Source organism: Esox lucius, chromosome 7, assembly GCF_011004845.1.
Source record: "Esox lucius isolate fEsoLuc1 chromosome 7, fEsoLuc1.pri, whole genome shotgun sequence".
Taxonomy (NCBI): Eukaryota; Metazoa; Chordata; class Actinopteri; order Esociformes; family Esocidae; genus Esox; species Esox lucius.
This window is the reverse complement of record NC_047575.1, coordinates 14,802,163-14,818,636: the sequence shown is the minus strand read 5'-3', so window position 1 is coordinate 14,818,636 and position 16,474 is coordinate 14,802,163. Positions and strand designations below refer to the sequence as shown.

General features: G+C 40.9%; 1 protein-coding gene across 1 annotated transcript; it reads right to left on the bottom strand.

The window, feature by feature from the left end:
• Positions 1-1,799: 1,799 nt before the first annotated feature.
• On the bottom strand, positions 1,800-4,887 carry LOC105024616 (cerebellin-2). Its single transcript, XM_020048089.3, has 5 exons — positions 4,592-4,887; positions 4,440-4,502; positions 4,191-4,253; positions 3,939-4,067; positions 1,800-2,810 (listed from the first exon to the last, which is right to left on the bottom strand). The coding sequence occupies exons 1-5, from the start codon at positions 4,812-4,814 to the stop codon at positions 2,527-2,529; spliced, it is 762 nt and encodes a 253-aa protein (XP_019903648.1). The 5' UTR covers positions 4,815-4,887; the 3' UTR covers positions 1,800-2,526.
• Between the last annotated feature and the right edge of the window lie 11,587 nt (positions 4,888-16,474).

Below are 16,474 nucleotides of genomic sequence, written 5' to 3'. Positions count from 1 at the left end.
AGTGTTCTGTCTTGGTGGATGAGTTTCATTCGTGGTTCAACAGTACCCCCTACTGCAATCTGTTGGAACTGACATGGGTCAGACACAGGGAGAGTCAGTTTGGCAGACCGATTCCATTCAGTTTGGCTGTGGAAATACTTTTTTTGCAGTAATGACCATTCTTGTGGTAAATGACAGAAATCCAGGAAGTTCCTCGTGACAGTCGGATGATCCTGCCCATGGATAAACGAACTGAATGGAGCTCTGTGTGCCCGGCTCTGATGCCGCGTGACAGACACAAGGTCTGATAACACAGCTGATTATTGATTCACTTTTGATCATGTAAATCCGCCTTAGGCCAGTTCTAGTCACTTCACACACACACACAAACAAACACACACATAATTCTATGCGATAAAACAAACCCCATAGTACTCAACTGTTGAACCCTAACACATTCCATGTATAACTCACCCTTGTTGTTCCTCACTCCCCCTTCTTTTCCACTGTCCTTGGCTCTTTCCTTAAAAGGCCTGAATCACTAAGCCAGACCAGAGAGCCAAGGGAGGAGAGGGGGGAGGGAGGAGGCCAGGGGTGGGTGAGGGGGATTTATCCTGGACTGACTTGCATTCATTTTGTAACCAAATTGAATGTGTTGCAATACTAGAATGTCTACACAGTGTCTGCGTGGATACAGAGAGAGCCGCATTCGTCTCCGCTTTATGAGTCCCAGCCCTGCTCTCCATTCATATGGTCATGTCTCTCTCTTTGTATGTCCCAGCCAAGCTCTCTATTCATCATGTCTCTCTCTGAGTGATGCCACATGTGCTCTGTCGCCATTGTTCCCACTGCAGGCCAGCCTGACTCAAGAGCGCTCTCTGTTGGCCACTAATGAGAACTGCAGAGCTGACCCAGTCACATCAAGTACATCTTTGTAGAATACTTACAATCAACAATTAACAGAAACACTGAACCGATCGCTGCAAAGAGCCAGTGTTGCTTTTATTTTGTGCGTCTGAATGGAGGAATCTGTGAACCAGTGAAAAGCTAAACCCACTGATTTATGAAGAAGAAATGAAAGGAACAACTGCACACAGAAAACAGTCCAACAAGCCTTTGTGTACTTGTATAATGTCGCTCAGGTGCAATAACTGAGGAAGTACATTCACAGAATATGAACCGTTATTATGTTCCACTGTGTGTGAGAGACTGATATTGTGAGTCAGCAGGCCTGATAGCGTATTCTTCATCTTCAACATTTGGGCTGTTGTCCTCTAAATCCATGCAGTCCAATCCCTTTAAACATTAAATTCCACTCAGAACAACAAATGTGCATGACGTGCTTGGTGTGTGTGTGTGTGGTGTTGGGGGGTGTTTGTCTCTTTTAGGTGGACGGTGTCATGTTAACAGGGAGCTGTGGTGCTGGTTGCTAGGGGTGACTCCACAAAGGAAGGGGGGGAGGGGGGGCTGACTCACTGAAAGGCCCCTTGTCATCCTGTTTTTTACAGAAAGCAGAGACAAAAATGGAGGCAGCTGGGAAGCAGGAAATGTCTGCCTCACTGGCAGATGGCCTGGGTGAGGCCAGGGAGAGGGGGGCGAGCAGCGAGGGTGGAGTCCTGACAGGAAATGGGAGGGCCAGCTACATAGGGAGGGGTTAGGGGCGGGGTTTAGTAGCTGCTCACTTGCGCACATCTGGTGTCTGTTTCATGCAACTGCAGGCTGGAATCCTTCAAAGTTATGATTTCATATTTTAAAAGAATAAATATTATTTTTGGAATTATCTAAAATAAGAAAGTCATTTCAAAAAAATCAATCTGGCATTGAAGCAAAAACCTATTGTTTTATTTTGAGTGTGGACAGAAGAAAATATCTATTCAGTTAGAGGCCTGATTGCAGGTTATAGGTTTTAACAGAAGGACGTTGTTTTTTTAGATCAGCTGTATCACCTCATGTTGCACATTGGATACATTTAAATGTATACAATGTTTCCTTAAAATACTAATGATTTCTGCACCACAAATGTATTTATTGGCCCCACAGGGCATGACCATTGAATAGTGACAATGAGTCCACAATGACTACCTCAGAATTTTCCCAATACATATAAAAGCTATTTCTAATTGTACTATACCAATAATTCAACCATAAATCAGAGTGTGCTGGTCAGTATTAAAAAATATGGTCTGTTTTACATGAATACATAACAAATCTCAAATTTCTAAAATATTGTGTCATTATAATTTTGAGAAACATTACATTGGATTCCTTTTAACTTGCCCAGAGCTATCTATATCCTGAAATGGTGATATCCTATTGGTTATTCAAACTATTATCAGTACAAGAATGTGTTTGTTGTCTGTCTCAATCTCCCTTAATAGACCCAAAGAATCTGTGGGTATTTACTACCCCCTACTGGTTTTAGTGATTTTTGCATCATGTCCTGTAACTGACAATGGCCTGTGTGTGTGTTTGTGTGTGTGTGTGTGTGTGTGTGACACTTTGTCAAATGTCTACTGATGTCCTCCATTTGAATAAAAGTCACCTGTCTTACAATGTGTAGAGAAGCATGCCATTAAAAGTGTTACGATGATGTGAATCATCATAAATCCTGTAGTTTTCAGGGAGTTGCATAAACACTACATCTCCCTTCTCCAGCGGTATTATGACTCCATTGGATGCATACCTAAACCTTTGATGGTCCCCCGACTCCCCTGAATGTATTATGGCCTCCCCATTCTTGAACAAGGTTAGGCCCATAACAGTTGATTTCAGAAAATCCCCCATGGTGAAGGTGAAGTGGTAGAGCCCCTTCACTGGTGCTGTAAAGACACCTGAATGACAGAAAACAAACAGAGGGATGACTACCGGCCTCAGTCGACAACGTTACCTGAATATATCATATAAATGTATTTGACATATTCTACAATCCTGCATTTGAACTTGAGTTACCTGACTCCATTTGGACTACAGTAAAAAACTGGTCTGAATACACTTGATTTGCAGTTTGAATGTAGTTCACTTCAGTACATAGTCTACATTCGAGTGAGGCAACTACTGGATCATTTCAATAATAACTGACAAAAAAATTGTCAAGTGACATTGGATTTGAATATATAGCCAAGTAACATTGTATTTCAATAATTAGCCAAGTGACATTGTATTTGAATACAACTATCATATAATTCCTCCGTGGATACACAAGATCCAATGTATGTAATTTTCCTATTTGTGATAATACTTGGAACAAACATCTTAACAAAACATTTTAGCAGAATTCCTAGGTTTTACATTGTTTTTATGTTACTGGACCTCTGGTTACCTATTGCCCTGGTCCACATTAAATAAAGACCATCTGGTACCTGTGTCCTTGGTCCACATTAAATACAGACCATCTGGTACCTGTGTCCCTGGTCCACATTAAATACAGACCATCTTGTACCTGTGTCCCTGGTCCACATTAAATACAGACCATCTGGTACCTGTGGCCCTGGTCCACATTAAATACAGACCATCTGGTACCTGTGTCCCTGGTCCACATTAAATACAGACCATCTGGTACCTGTGGCCCTGGTCCACATTAAATAAAGACCATCTGGTACCTGTGTCCCTGGTCCACATTAAATACAGACCATCTGGTACCTGTGGGCCTGGTCCACATTAAATACAGACCATCTGGTACCTGTGTCCCTGGTCCACATTAAATACAGACCATCTGGTACCTGTGTCCCTGGTCCACATTAAATACAGACCATCTGGTACCTGTGGCCCTGGTCCACATTAAATACAGACCATCTGGTACCTGTGTCCCTGGTCCACATTAAATACAGACCATCTGGTACCTGTGTCCCTGGTCCACATTAAATACAGACCATCTGGTACCTGTGGCCCTGGTCCACATTAAATACAGACCAACTGGTACCTGTGTCCCTGGTCCACATTAAATACAGACTATCTGGTACCTGTGTTTATGTTGTAGTGGCTGCCAGTGTTTGAGAAGACATGCCTGTAGACCACAGTGGTGGCAGTGTTGAATGGCCCATGAGATCCAGTTGTTCCTAAAGATGTGGAAAAGGCCACCTTGGGTCTTTCTGTGAATGAAGGTGAATAACATGGTTGGTAAAACACATTCACTATCTCTCCATCACAAACTAAAGGATTTAAGTATCAGTCATATTAAATGTAATTCTAAATTACCATCAGTTCTATTTTACCTGTGTTCTCCTTTTGTAGTCTTTCGATGTCACTCTGAGCAGATGTTAGTTTGCTCAATAAGTCTTTATTCCCAGAAATGACACAAATATTAGCAGGAAAAAAATCATTAGGAACTCCATTAACACAATTACAACAATCTAACAAGGTTCTTATGTTGTCCCTACTTTCTGACAACAAACTGCTAAATAGTTTAACAAGTGTTATTACCGTGCCCCTACCAAACAACCCATACAAACTGCTCCCCTCACCTGTATTCTCTGTATTCATTGCCTCAAGCTGTACTTCAACGCTCGCCAGTCTGAACGCCATGACTGAAATCCAATGTCAACCATTAAAACCATCAAAGTGGAACTTTGTTTCTCAGTAAAGTGAAATTGTTGGTATAGTATACTTTTACAACCTGAGTTGTGTGTTTTCAGCTCCTCCGCGGTCCTCTTAATGTCTTGTATGTCTGACCGGGTGATGGCCAGCTCTGCTTTCTGCATGTTCACTATGTCTCTGAGATCTTTGAGCTCAGACCACATGTCAGGTTGGTTGGACTTCTGTGCGTAAGAGGACACATCTTCAGATGTTCCTAACTGGCAGAGCAGCAGCAGAACCGGTAGAACATGAACACCTCTCATTTCGAAACTTTGAGCAGCTTCAGCAGCCAGTACACTTCGACTCTCTGTCTTCTGATTGTGGAGTGGTGTTTTAGGAATCTGGTGTTTAAATAGGATCGTTAGACCTTCGCCCACCTGTTATCTTTCCGTAAATACACACAACTCCACTCAAACTTGGCTCACATTTGTCTCTGCATGTGCTCAGTTTCCCTGTGTGTAATACTGCATGTGTCTTTTGGACTGGTAGTTCCGCCTTCACAGGCACACATTGCTTTAGGTCCCTGTCAAGCTCACAGCTCAGAATATTTCACTGCCTGGCAGATCAAAAATGCAGCAGTGCCTCTAGTCAAACACTCATGCACTCAGACCCTGGAAATGCATCATCACACGGCATTCATATGTACAATATTGCGCGTGCACACACACACACACAATCTCAGATGAAAGCACAGATGCACGCAAACATGCACTTACCAACACACACACACCAGCCTGGGTTCCAAAACACGTTCACGTCTTTTCGTTTTTTTTCAAGAAATTTCGAAACAACTACTTCAACAGTAAATAACTTACTATGTAAGTGTTTTTTATTTGGTGTTTCTGAAAATAGTACGGATTAATCTTACAGTTTCTTTAATCATACTATATTCACAAATGTTTGGTCAATTTTCACAACCCTTAATACAAAAGCCTTTTTTTCAAAATTGTGAGTACCATATATAAGTTCAAATAATCAGTTTTACATCCAGAAAGACATGTTTCACATTGAAATACATGATGTACAAATTACATGCATAACTTTTTCTTGGATGCATCCCTGAACTGTTGATCGTCCCCCACTCCCCTGAATGTTTTATGGCCTCTCCATTCTTTGTTCAGTCAAATGTAACAATACTACCAGAAACAAATGAAAGGAATGTCAGCGTTTAGTACACACTACACTGATTCTCTCATTTCTTTCTTTGGCATTTGGCGGTGTTATTTTTTCCACATCACAATTTATATCTTAATTTGTCATGGACTGTGGGAAACATCTTTTGGCATGGCAAATTCAAACCTTACACTGGTCATAGACCTTCCACCTCAATGATGAAAAGGAGATTATGGGGGCAGGTCTAGGTAGTGGAATCTAACATTGGCCCATCGACTTTCATTGAGGATCTAAGAAGTGGCTCATATCCTACCACCCCATCTTCAGATATGGCTGCACACATGGATATGTTTCCCCCACACTGTCCAGGCACTTGGACAGTTGCTCACTGGCCAATGATATTGTGTCCACAACGCCTGTTTAGTCAACAAAGATCTATTTTTGATGGTTCACAGTAACTCAGTTTGTAGTTTGGACTCTGTCCAGGGGTCTGATTTCCTCCTCTGCCTTGTTGTCTACCTCCTCCATGTTGGAAGACATTGCCAGTGTCCCCCTCTTATATGCTGACCATACGTGGTTACCTCCATGTGAAATACATTAGCAATAGACGGTAATCATTTACCATTTACATTTGCTGTGCACCAAAACAGTGGGCCTTTCATGCTCATCATTGATTGGAAATGTTTTATCTAGTCATATTATTGTAAACATTGACCTTTGGCACAACCTTTGGATAACAGGTGGAGGCAGAGGTGGTGGGGGGGTTGGCACCCACATGCTAGTAGACCAACACACATCAGACTGAGTGAGTAACCTGACGATGAAATAGTATGAAATCTGCTATTGTGATTGGAGCAATCCCAGGCATCAGCTTACACGTCGCTGACCAATGACCATTCAGGTTTCCTGCTGATTTCACATTTTAATTGATACAGCAGACAAAGACACAGCATATAATTCATGCATCATTTGAATAACTTTCACAAACACACAAAAATGGCAATGAGGTTAACGCATAGAACCCCAGCTTTGATTTGAGGGTATTTGTGCACATACCTTTTTTCACCTTCCCGTATCCCGGTTGATCTTCGTGTTTTCCTGCTCCTGTGCGAATGTCTTCATGCTCCAGACAACGTGTTATTGAATCACCATGTTCATCATGACTTCATTACGAAGCCTCCCATGGACTCAGACAAAAACAGGAACAGAATACCTTGGGTAAAGTGACTTCCTAAACCTCATTTCAACAACCCAGGAGTGAGAGAAGCCACGCAGACATAATCTGGACCCCAAGGACTTATGCTTTATTCATGACCCTCTCACTCAATCTCTGTCTGGTTAAAACTACCATGAAAACATTTAAAACCATGTTCTAGAGGACAGACTCTCCCCCATAGTCCCACTTGCTAATTAGTTTAAATTCAAATGAACTGTTGTTGGCTGTGAGGAAATGGCAAGGTGAATATAAATATGCAGCAAACACAGAAAAGTACTTCAGTCAACGTGAAAACACAGAAATGTACTTTAATTAACAAACGCATGGCTGACCACTGGGGCTGTGGTCTGTGGTTGCGCTACTGCCACACAAAGACACAGACATACACAAACACACACATGTACATGCACAGAAACACACAAATAGGCTACTCAGAAATTAATTGTACCCTCCACAACCTCCCACTTCACAGCTGTCACTTCTGGAGCATCAGACCTACATACAAATCCAAACTGACATCTAGAGGCCATGGCACTAAAAGCTTTGATCTGCAGAGCATGGTTCTGAGATAATGAACAGTTTCCTGGTGAATTCTTCTTTCACAACCTGATTAAGTCCTTACCTTCACCTAAAGTGCACCTGAAGTCCAGGAATAATCCAGGAATATTTATAAATCACTATTTATAGGTGGATGCACTGGCAGATTGAACCTCGTGGTTATGAAATATCAATCTGAAAGGCTAAGGAAATTAGAGTTGTTGATTGACCATTTTGAAAAGTATCCAAAACATATCTACAGCCTCTCCCCCAACTCTCTATCCTGTCATCTTTTGTAAAGAAATGCTTGTATTTCTATTATTATTTGTTTCCTTGAGTTACTTCCTTCTGTCACTGTCTGTATTGTTCTTTGTTCAATAAATCAATAATCTACTCTAACTTACTCAAATCTTGGAGCATTTAGCTAAATATTATGTTTTCATCAAACCAAATAAGATCCCGACTATCTGATATTTGATCGTAATGTTTAAAATATATATATATATTTTTTTATGATCACTTTTATGTTACTAAAGACACATTTTATTAGGCATAAATGTAATATTTGTTTATTACATTGCATTCCCTCACATAGGATATCTGTAGATTTGTGGGGCAAGACTGCCATCTAGTGCATTTTGAAACATGTTGGAACTGTGTAAATGTAAGGGAAACCTTAGGGACAGAACTGGACAGCTATTGGCAGAGTGACAGATATTGACAGAGAGTGACAGATATTGGCAGTGAGTAACAGATATTGGCAGAGAATGACAGATATTGGCAGAGAGTGACAGATATTGACAGTGACTGACAGTGAGTAACAGATATTGGCAGAGAATGACAGATATTGACAGTGAGTGACAGTGAGTAACAGATATTGGCAGAGAGTGACAGATATTGACAGTGAGTGACAGTGAGTAACAGATATTGGCAGAGAGTGACAGATATTGACAGTGAGTGACAGATATTGGCAGAGTGGCAGATATTGGCAGAGAGTGACAGATATTGGCAGAGAGTGACAGATATTGGCAGAGAGTGACAGATATTGGCAGAGAGTGACAGATATTGGCAGAGTTGCAGATACTAGCAGAGAGTGACAGATATTGGCAGAGAGTGACAGATATTGGCAGAGTTGCAGATACTAGCAGAGAGTGACAGATATTGGCAGAGAGTGACAGATATTGGCAGAGTTACAGATACTAGCAGAGAGTGACAGATATTGGCAGAGAGTGACAGAGAGTGAGAGTGACAGAGGGATACAGAGGCAGTGTGGAGAACCAACTATTTTTCAATCCAATATTTCCATGCAGTGTTATTTGTTTGATAGACCAACCTTTATTAAAGGCTGTTGCTATTCTAAAAAAACAGATACTCTACATGGAATAGACATTTAGCAGTAATCCACCAACACAGACCCATATGTGACAGGTTGATACCCTCCCACAACAGTAATACACCAACACAAACCCATATGTGACAGGTTGATACTCTCCCACAACAGTAATACACAAACACAAACCCATATGTGACAGGTTGATACTCTCCCACAACAGTAATACACCAACACAAACCCATATGTGACAGGTTGATACTCTCCCACAACAGTAATACACAAACACAAACCCATATGTGACAGGTTGATACCCTCCCACAACAGTAATCCACCAACACAGACCCATATGTGACAGGTTGATACCCTCCCACAACAGTAATACACCAACACAAACCCATATGTGACAGGTTGATACTCTCCCACAACAGTAATACACAAACACAAACCCATATGTGACAGGTTGATACTCTCCCACAACAGTAATACACCAACACAAACCCATATGTGACAGGTTGATACTCTCCCACAACAGTAATACACCAACACAAACCCATATGTGACAGGTTGATACCCTCCCACAACAGTAATCCACAAACACAAACCCATATGTGACAGGTTGATACTCTCCCACAACAGTAATACACCAACACAAACCCATATGTGACAGGTTGATACTCTCCCACAACAGTAATACACCAACACAAACCCATATGTGACAGGTTGATACTCTCCCACAACAGTAATACACAAACACAAACCCATATGTGACAGGTTGATACTCTCCCACAACAGTAATACACAAACACAAACCCATATGTGACAGGTTGATACTCTCCCACAACAGTAATACACCAACACAAACCCATATGTGACAGGTTGATACCCTCCCACAACAGTAATACACCAACACAAACCCATATGTGACAGGTTGATACCCTCCCACAACAGTAATCCACAAACACAAACCCATATGTGACAGGTTGATACCCTCCCACAACAGTAATACACCAACACAAACCCATATGTGACAGGTTGATACTCTCCCACAACAGCAATCCACCAACACAAACCCATATGTGACAGGTTGATACCCTCCCACAGCAGTAATCCACCAACACAGTCCTAGGTTGGAGCTCTATCAGAACTTTGGGGAAGTATCATTTCCATAATGTCATTCAGACATTTCGAAGCTATTCTGATGGAGTCTGAGTTTCATCATTAGGTTGTTAGTTTTAGTTTTTCCAGAGAGCAAAGATGGTAGAATTTAGTAAGATGTTTACAACCAATGGGGCAAGTACAGGATTATTCAAGATTGAGGGAGGATGACATCTCTCAATAGGGTGTCAGTGAAGAGAAGCAGAGCCAGTTAGATAGTCATCACATAGGAAGAAATAAAGATGGTGCTTCTACTCACAAGACAACCAACCCACTTTAGATTTGGAATGAGCTGAAAGAATTTATAGACTTTGGGACCTGTCAGAAACAAAATAACAAACCGTGGTGAAAATACACATTTTGAATATTTAAGTCTGTTGTAGCTTTTATGATCTTTTTAGTGAGTATTGATGTCTCTATTTTAAATACAAAGACCTTTCACTGAAGAACTGTGAAAGTCGTGTGGTGGAATTGAGGAGTAGCACTGCATGGTAAGATATATGACATGTATTTGATGAAGAATGCTTAGACCACTGTTGACACAAATTCACCATAACTCATTATGGCCTTAATTATGGGGACATCAGTAGATGACCCGAGAAGAAGGAATACAGGGAAAAGTACAAAGCCTCTCAAAACAAATAGCCAGAAAATTGACTGGTGCTCTCATATAAAGCCGTAACACTTTTTTATTCTTATTATATTTACAATGATTTATTGTTATATTTGTCATTTTGTTGTTTTATTTGTGTCTTTTTGTTAGGGGCTCTTGTGATTAAGACCAAAATAACAGGCACTACCAGGAGGAGCAGGAGAAAGATAAAGCTAGTCAGTTCATGTAAAAACACTTTCATCAGTTTATTAGTTGGGGGCCATACTGAGAACTATTGACAGCCAGATGGAAGATCTGAAGAGATATAATAAAAGTAAATATGTTACTGACAATTACTAAGCTTAGACTGTCCTCATGCCAAATTGTGAGCCATTGTGCATTTTTATTTGACCAATAGGTTTCTTCTGGCTAGAAATGACATTAACAAGTGACAAAACACGCTAAGATATTGTGATGGAGATACAAATGAATAACGGAACTATTTCTGTCCAACATCATTCATACCCCTTGAAATCTTTTGAGAAAAAGTTTCTATACCATTTAAAATGGTCTTGTAATGTCCACCATGAGAGATCATTCTAATCACCTATAAATTGAGAACAGCTGAACAGCAGTGGTAACCCTAGTGTACATTATAAGAGTTACGGTGTTAACCCTGGTGTACATTATAAGAGTTACGGTGATAACCCTGGTGAACATTATAAGAGTTACGGTGTTAACCCTGGTGTACTTTATAAGAGTTATGGTGTTAACCCTGGTGTACATTATAAGAGTTATGGTGTTAACCCTGGTGTACAGGGTGATGGGCTAATTTTCCAATCTGTCTGTGAAGCCATAAAATAATCCCCAGCTTCTATTTGATTAATAAATCCCCTCTCCTCCCTTCTAACGAAACAATATAATTGTAAAATACCATATGAACTAAATGAGCGCAATCAATAATGCATGTAAGTGTCAGCTAAATTACTAAAAGGTAAATGTGATGTAATGTCTCCGAAGGATGCAGAAATGTTACAAGAAAAATGTACAAGAGGGTCCGCCCTACCGATCCCTCATCGAGGTGACATTCGCCTCGATTAGTGAAATGAACTATGCTGGAACAGAAAAAAGTGCTATTCACCATGGCATTTGCCACAAGGACATTCCGCCAATACAAAAAGCCTGTGTCAGTCCAATTTTATCACAAGTCATTAGATGCCATTACTGCCAAGCCACTGAGAAAAGAACCGTCAAGGCTACAAAAGAAGCAATTGGAGCAACAACGTAATGACCTCCAGATCAGGTGCAGCCTGAAGGACAACCAGACGATGACAGCACAGACCTGCGAAGATCCTACCACTGCTAATGATGCTACCACTGCTAATGGATGCAACAGATGACGTGCTGCTGGCGGTGATAACAATTCAGACAAAGGCTGGCCCAAGGAAGAATGACAGCAGGTAGAACCAATACTGCCCACTCACGCACACATTCAGCCACTGAGCTAATGCCAGGGCAAACCAGCAGGAAGTGTAGTCTGCACGGAAACAGGACATAGTTGTGCACCAGCCACAGGCCTGAAAAAAGACACTCATCATGTGACCACCCTGTCAGGAAACCTCCACTGCAGGAACAGGCGCTAACCCATCATGACGGTCATGACCCAGACCTAGCAGAGGAGGCTGAAATCCAACAGGAGCTGTGCTCTGATCTGGAACAATCCTCCAGTGAGGATGTATCTGTGCCTGCTCCTAAACGCCACACTGAAACTGGGAGAGCTGTTTAACCTCCATCCAGAATCCAAGGCTTCTCTGTGAGATGTCTTTATAGTCCATGAGCTGTACAGAACCTGGTATCTTCAACCTTAACTCAGTATGCTGTTGTCAGCTAAAAAAAAAAACAAAACGTCAGACTAATGAGAGACAATAACACTCGCCGGGCTGACTAGGCTGTTTATAGTACAGTGCATTAAAAATGAAGTTGTACGCATCGAATGCGAAACGCTGCGCTAGCACAAAAAATTGATAAACAAGCATCCGTGTTTTCTGTGTGGGCATTTATTAAACTTACGGGTTAAGAGTTACAGATACGCAGAACTATCTTGCCATTTCTTTCTTGCTGAATTGGTATTCAAGGGTTGAACATGAAAGGCCTGTTAAACTGGTTGTGAAACTCTACCATGTAAAGTCAGGTCCCCTTTCCAATCACTCCTGCACACACAATAGTATGTACAAGACAAAACATGATGATGAACAGGCTTCTTTTAATGATTGTCATTCATCCCATCATCGCCACGTGCTCTTCCCTGTCAGTCAGAAGCCAACCTGCCCCAGGACATCCCTGCTGACCGGCCCCCTGGACAGTCTGTCATTACTCTCCTTTGAAAGAGAACTGACTGAGTCATTGGATAATGATTATATCGCTTCCATGTTAAACACTAAGCCCTACCGTCTTTGCGCTGCTGATAACATTAAGCCTGTTCTTTTTTTCCCATTCAGTTTTCCTGAAACCAAACTACATTATATTGTACAGCTTTAGAGTGCTGCACAATGTAGCCGGCAGGACACGTTTGTTATTGACATGATGTTTTGATTGGTGGAAACTGTGTGCCTAAAATAAAGAAAATATTTCTGATTGGGCCTGAATATGCAGGCACCAAAAAAAATGTATTACATTACATAAAATACACCATTACAAAAGAAAACTGACACTTTCATTTAGATGGGTCTTAAAGAGGCCTTGCCATCAAGCTTATAGATGCATGACAAACATAACTTTAATTTGTTCATTCAAACAAGCCAGCAATGTAACGTTGTCTGTGTGTCTGTGATCCAAGACTGTGTGCAAATTGTAGGGTCCTAAATTGTGAAGTGTTATAGCAGGTCCCCACTAGGGGAAATGTGTTTTGTGGCTTAGGGTTAGGTTTAGGATAAATCTTACACTAGGGTGTTATGTTAGAATTGTGGTACATTTTTGATTTAGGCATAACCAATTAGGTTTAGCACTGTATGTCTATGCCCCTGTATTGTCTTGACCGGTGTTGTCAGAGGCCTGAATGGTGGGTAGGACTTTCAACTGACACCACAGACTTTTATGTTTCCCAGAACACACCTGTCAGCAGGCCTGAATACAGATACATTTCCAAGCTTTATTACATTGTAAATTCATTAACACATTCTTTGGTTTGAAAAGGCCAGGGGTGGCAAACAAAACTCACATGCTCAGCAACAGCAATTTAGGCACTCAACATAATTACACCAACTGGCGGACAATACCAGACCTTAAACCGAGCCCCTAGAGGGCGCCACACTACACTGCTCTAGCCAAAGGTATAATTAAGCAATAAGGCACATGGGGGTGTGGTATGTGACCACTATAGTGCTATTATTAACCGGTTGTCATAGCAATAGAAAAAGGAACACACTCAACTCATCGCAAAGTCAATTCCAGTTTGATCAAGGATTTCTTGCACACAATAAACTCACAACTGTCACACAATGGTGAAGTAAATATGACAACATTTGATATAGCTTGTACAAACAAGGAAAACTTCCGAACTGGGTGATGTCGTGAACTGTCATTTCTTGACTGTTTTATGACTTAATGCAGACATTTATGGATTCATAAATCCAAGTGGCCATTACAAAAGTGTGACAATGAAACAGCATTGACCACATGCCAAGTAAATCTCACAGCACTGAAACCATGGAGACCCAGTTTACATGTGTAGTTAGCGCCCTCCGGTGGACACCTGCTGACAATAAATGAGATCACTAAAGACATACTAAAGAACAAAGCTATGAAAATAAAGCATGTTTTGCATTTCAGGTACCATAACATCATTTGGCATATGGAATAACTAAGTTACATATAGAGTGTGGTAAATCGACCAAGAATACATCTTCAGATGAACAGATATGTTCAATTAGAAAGGTTAATGATTGAAAAGTCAAAAAAAATTAAGATGTGAAATTAGGCAGATGTATAGAAACTTTTGTACTTTTTTGAGATAAATTCAGGTTTAATACAAGGCAGCTTTGTGGATCTGTGGTTGGGTGATATGAACATTGGTGTAATGTTTCCTTCCTGTCCTACCTTGCCTCTGAGTCTGGTCACTGAGTCTACAACAAGACAGTGAGAGTACAGACCAAGGCTGAGGTGCACTTTGTGTGCAATGTGTGCAACCACTGTGTCTTTGTGAATCACAGTGGATGATTTCTGGATTTGTGGTTCCCACCATGAAGCATGGAGGAGGAGCTGTGATGGTGTGGGGATGCTTTGCTGGTGACAAATGATATATTTAGAACTTAAGGCACAATGAACCAGCACGGCTACAACATCTTTGTACTATATACCATTCCATCTGATTTGTCCTTAGTGAAACTATAATTTGGTTTTCAATAGGATAATGACCCAAAGGCTGCATAAGAGTTATTTGACAAAAAAGGATGGGTTAGGGTTGCCACTAGTGTGCAAAGCTGTTATCAAGGCAAAGGGTGGCTACTTCGAAGAATCAAAAAAATCTATGCATTCTGATTTGTTGCTTCATTATTTCATATGTGTTATTTCATAGTGATGTCTTGATGTCTTCACTATTGTTCTACAATATGGAAAATAGTAAAACTAAAGAAATACCCTAGAATAACTAGGTGAGTCCAAAGGTTTAATTGTTACTGCAATATTTTAAGTAACTTGTTTTTGCAGAGATGTTCAGAGGTATGGTATATTCTGAGACAGTAGATGGCAGCAATACCCCAAAAAACACGAACAATTAATGGTTTCACTATAAGATAAAGAAGTAATGGTATACAGTATGATACAGATGAAAAGCTGTAATTGATATAAACAACGTACCATTAGACTATAGTAGTTTATGCTAATTGTGCTTTAATTATTATTTGTATAATTACTTAAAATACAATTTCAGTTATATGGTTAGCGTGGTGTCCTCTGGATATTATTTAATGTATAGTAGTATGTATAGTAATGTAATGTAGTTTCACATGATAGCTGCTATTTAGAATTCTGTTAAGTTTGTGTAATTCTGATTATGAAATACTAATATGATCTTAATATTCATTATTCTGAATATAATTATTTTCAGAAATGTTGCAGTAGGGCATGACAGGTATCAGTTGATGAAGCAATGGGCACTATGTACAGACACAGTCTATGGCAGGACTAGTTCCACAGTCATACGGCATATATAACACCATATTACCATCATTAATTTCTTTCAAATTTCAGAATGTCCATGACAGGCTTTGTTTCATCTGCCCGTTTTCTGTAGGCAGAAAACAGTTGAAAATCGAGACGTTACGCACATCTTGTCCGGCCTTATCACACTGTTCACTCAACCAATGGCTGGAGGAGAGCTCATTCTCTGGCCAACAATCAGGCTCAGACTTGAAGGCGCTCAACCATCCACGGGTTGTTGCTGAAGTGAGACGAGATGAGGCAAATCGTTTACGCCATTCCTTTCACTGACCCCGGACCGACAGGAGACAATTAACGCCGTCCTCTGTAGGACCCCCCGCATTCTTATAAAACCTTCACCAGGATTAGAATGAAATGGGACTTCCAACATTTCCTGTTAGAAAGTTGCGTGTACAGAAACAGCTGTCAAACACCCTCATCTTCCGCAGACACACAAAGAGACCGACGGAAAACGATCATGTCACCTCCGCTGGTGTGAAACCTGGCGGCAGCCTACCTTATCTTGTTCTTAAAGTCTGATGGTTCTTTTCACACAGTCCCTTCACTTGTGATTTAAGTCACTTCCTTCTGTTACTCTCTCTCCCTTTTTCTCTCCCTCCCTCCCTCCCTACCCACACCCCCTCCCCTCATCTTTATTTCGGATGCACGTCACCCAGCCATAGATCTGTGTGTGTGCGCATTAGAGGGAATAATGAAAGAGGGAGACAGAGGGAGGGAGGAAGACAGGAAGGGATATGGAGAGTTGTACGGAGTGCTGAGA

Coding starts and splice junctions, on each gene's coding strand:
- LOC105024616 (XM_020048089.3), bottom strand. CDS start 4,814: ATGAGAGGTGTTCATGTTCTACCGGTTCTGCTGCTGCTCTGCCAGTTA. Junction 4,503..4,591: donor GCTGAAAACACACAACTCAG/GTTGTAAAAGTA, acceptor ATTGGATTTCAG/TCATGGCGTTCAGACTGGCG. Junction 4,068..4,190: donor ACTACAAAAGGAGAACACAG/GTAAAATAGAAC, acceptor CTTCATTCACAG/AAAGACCCAAGGTGGCCTTT.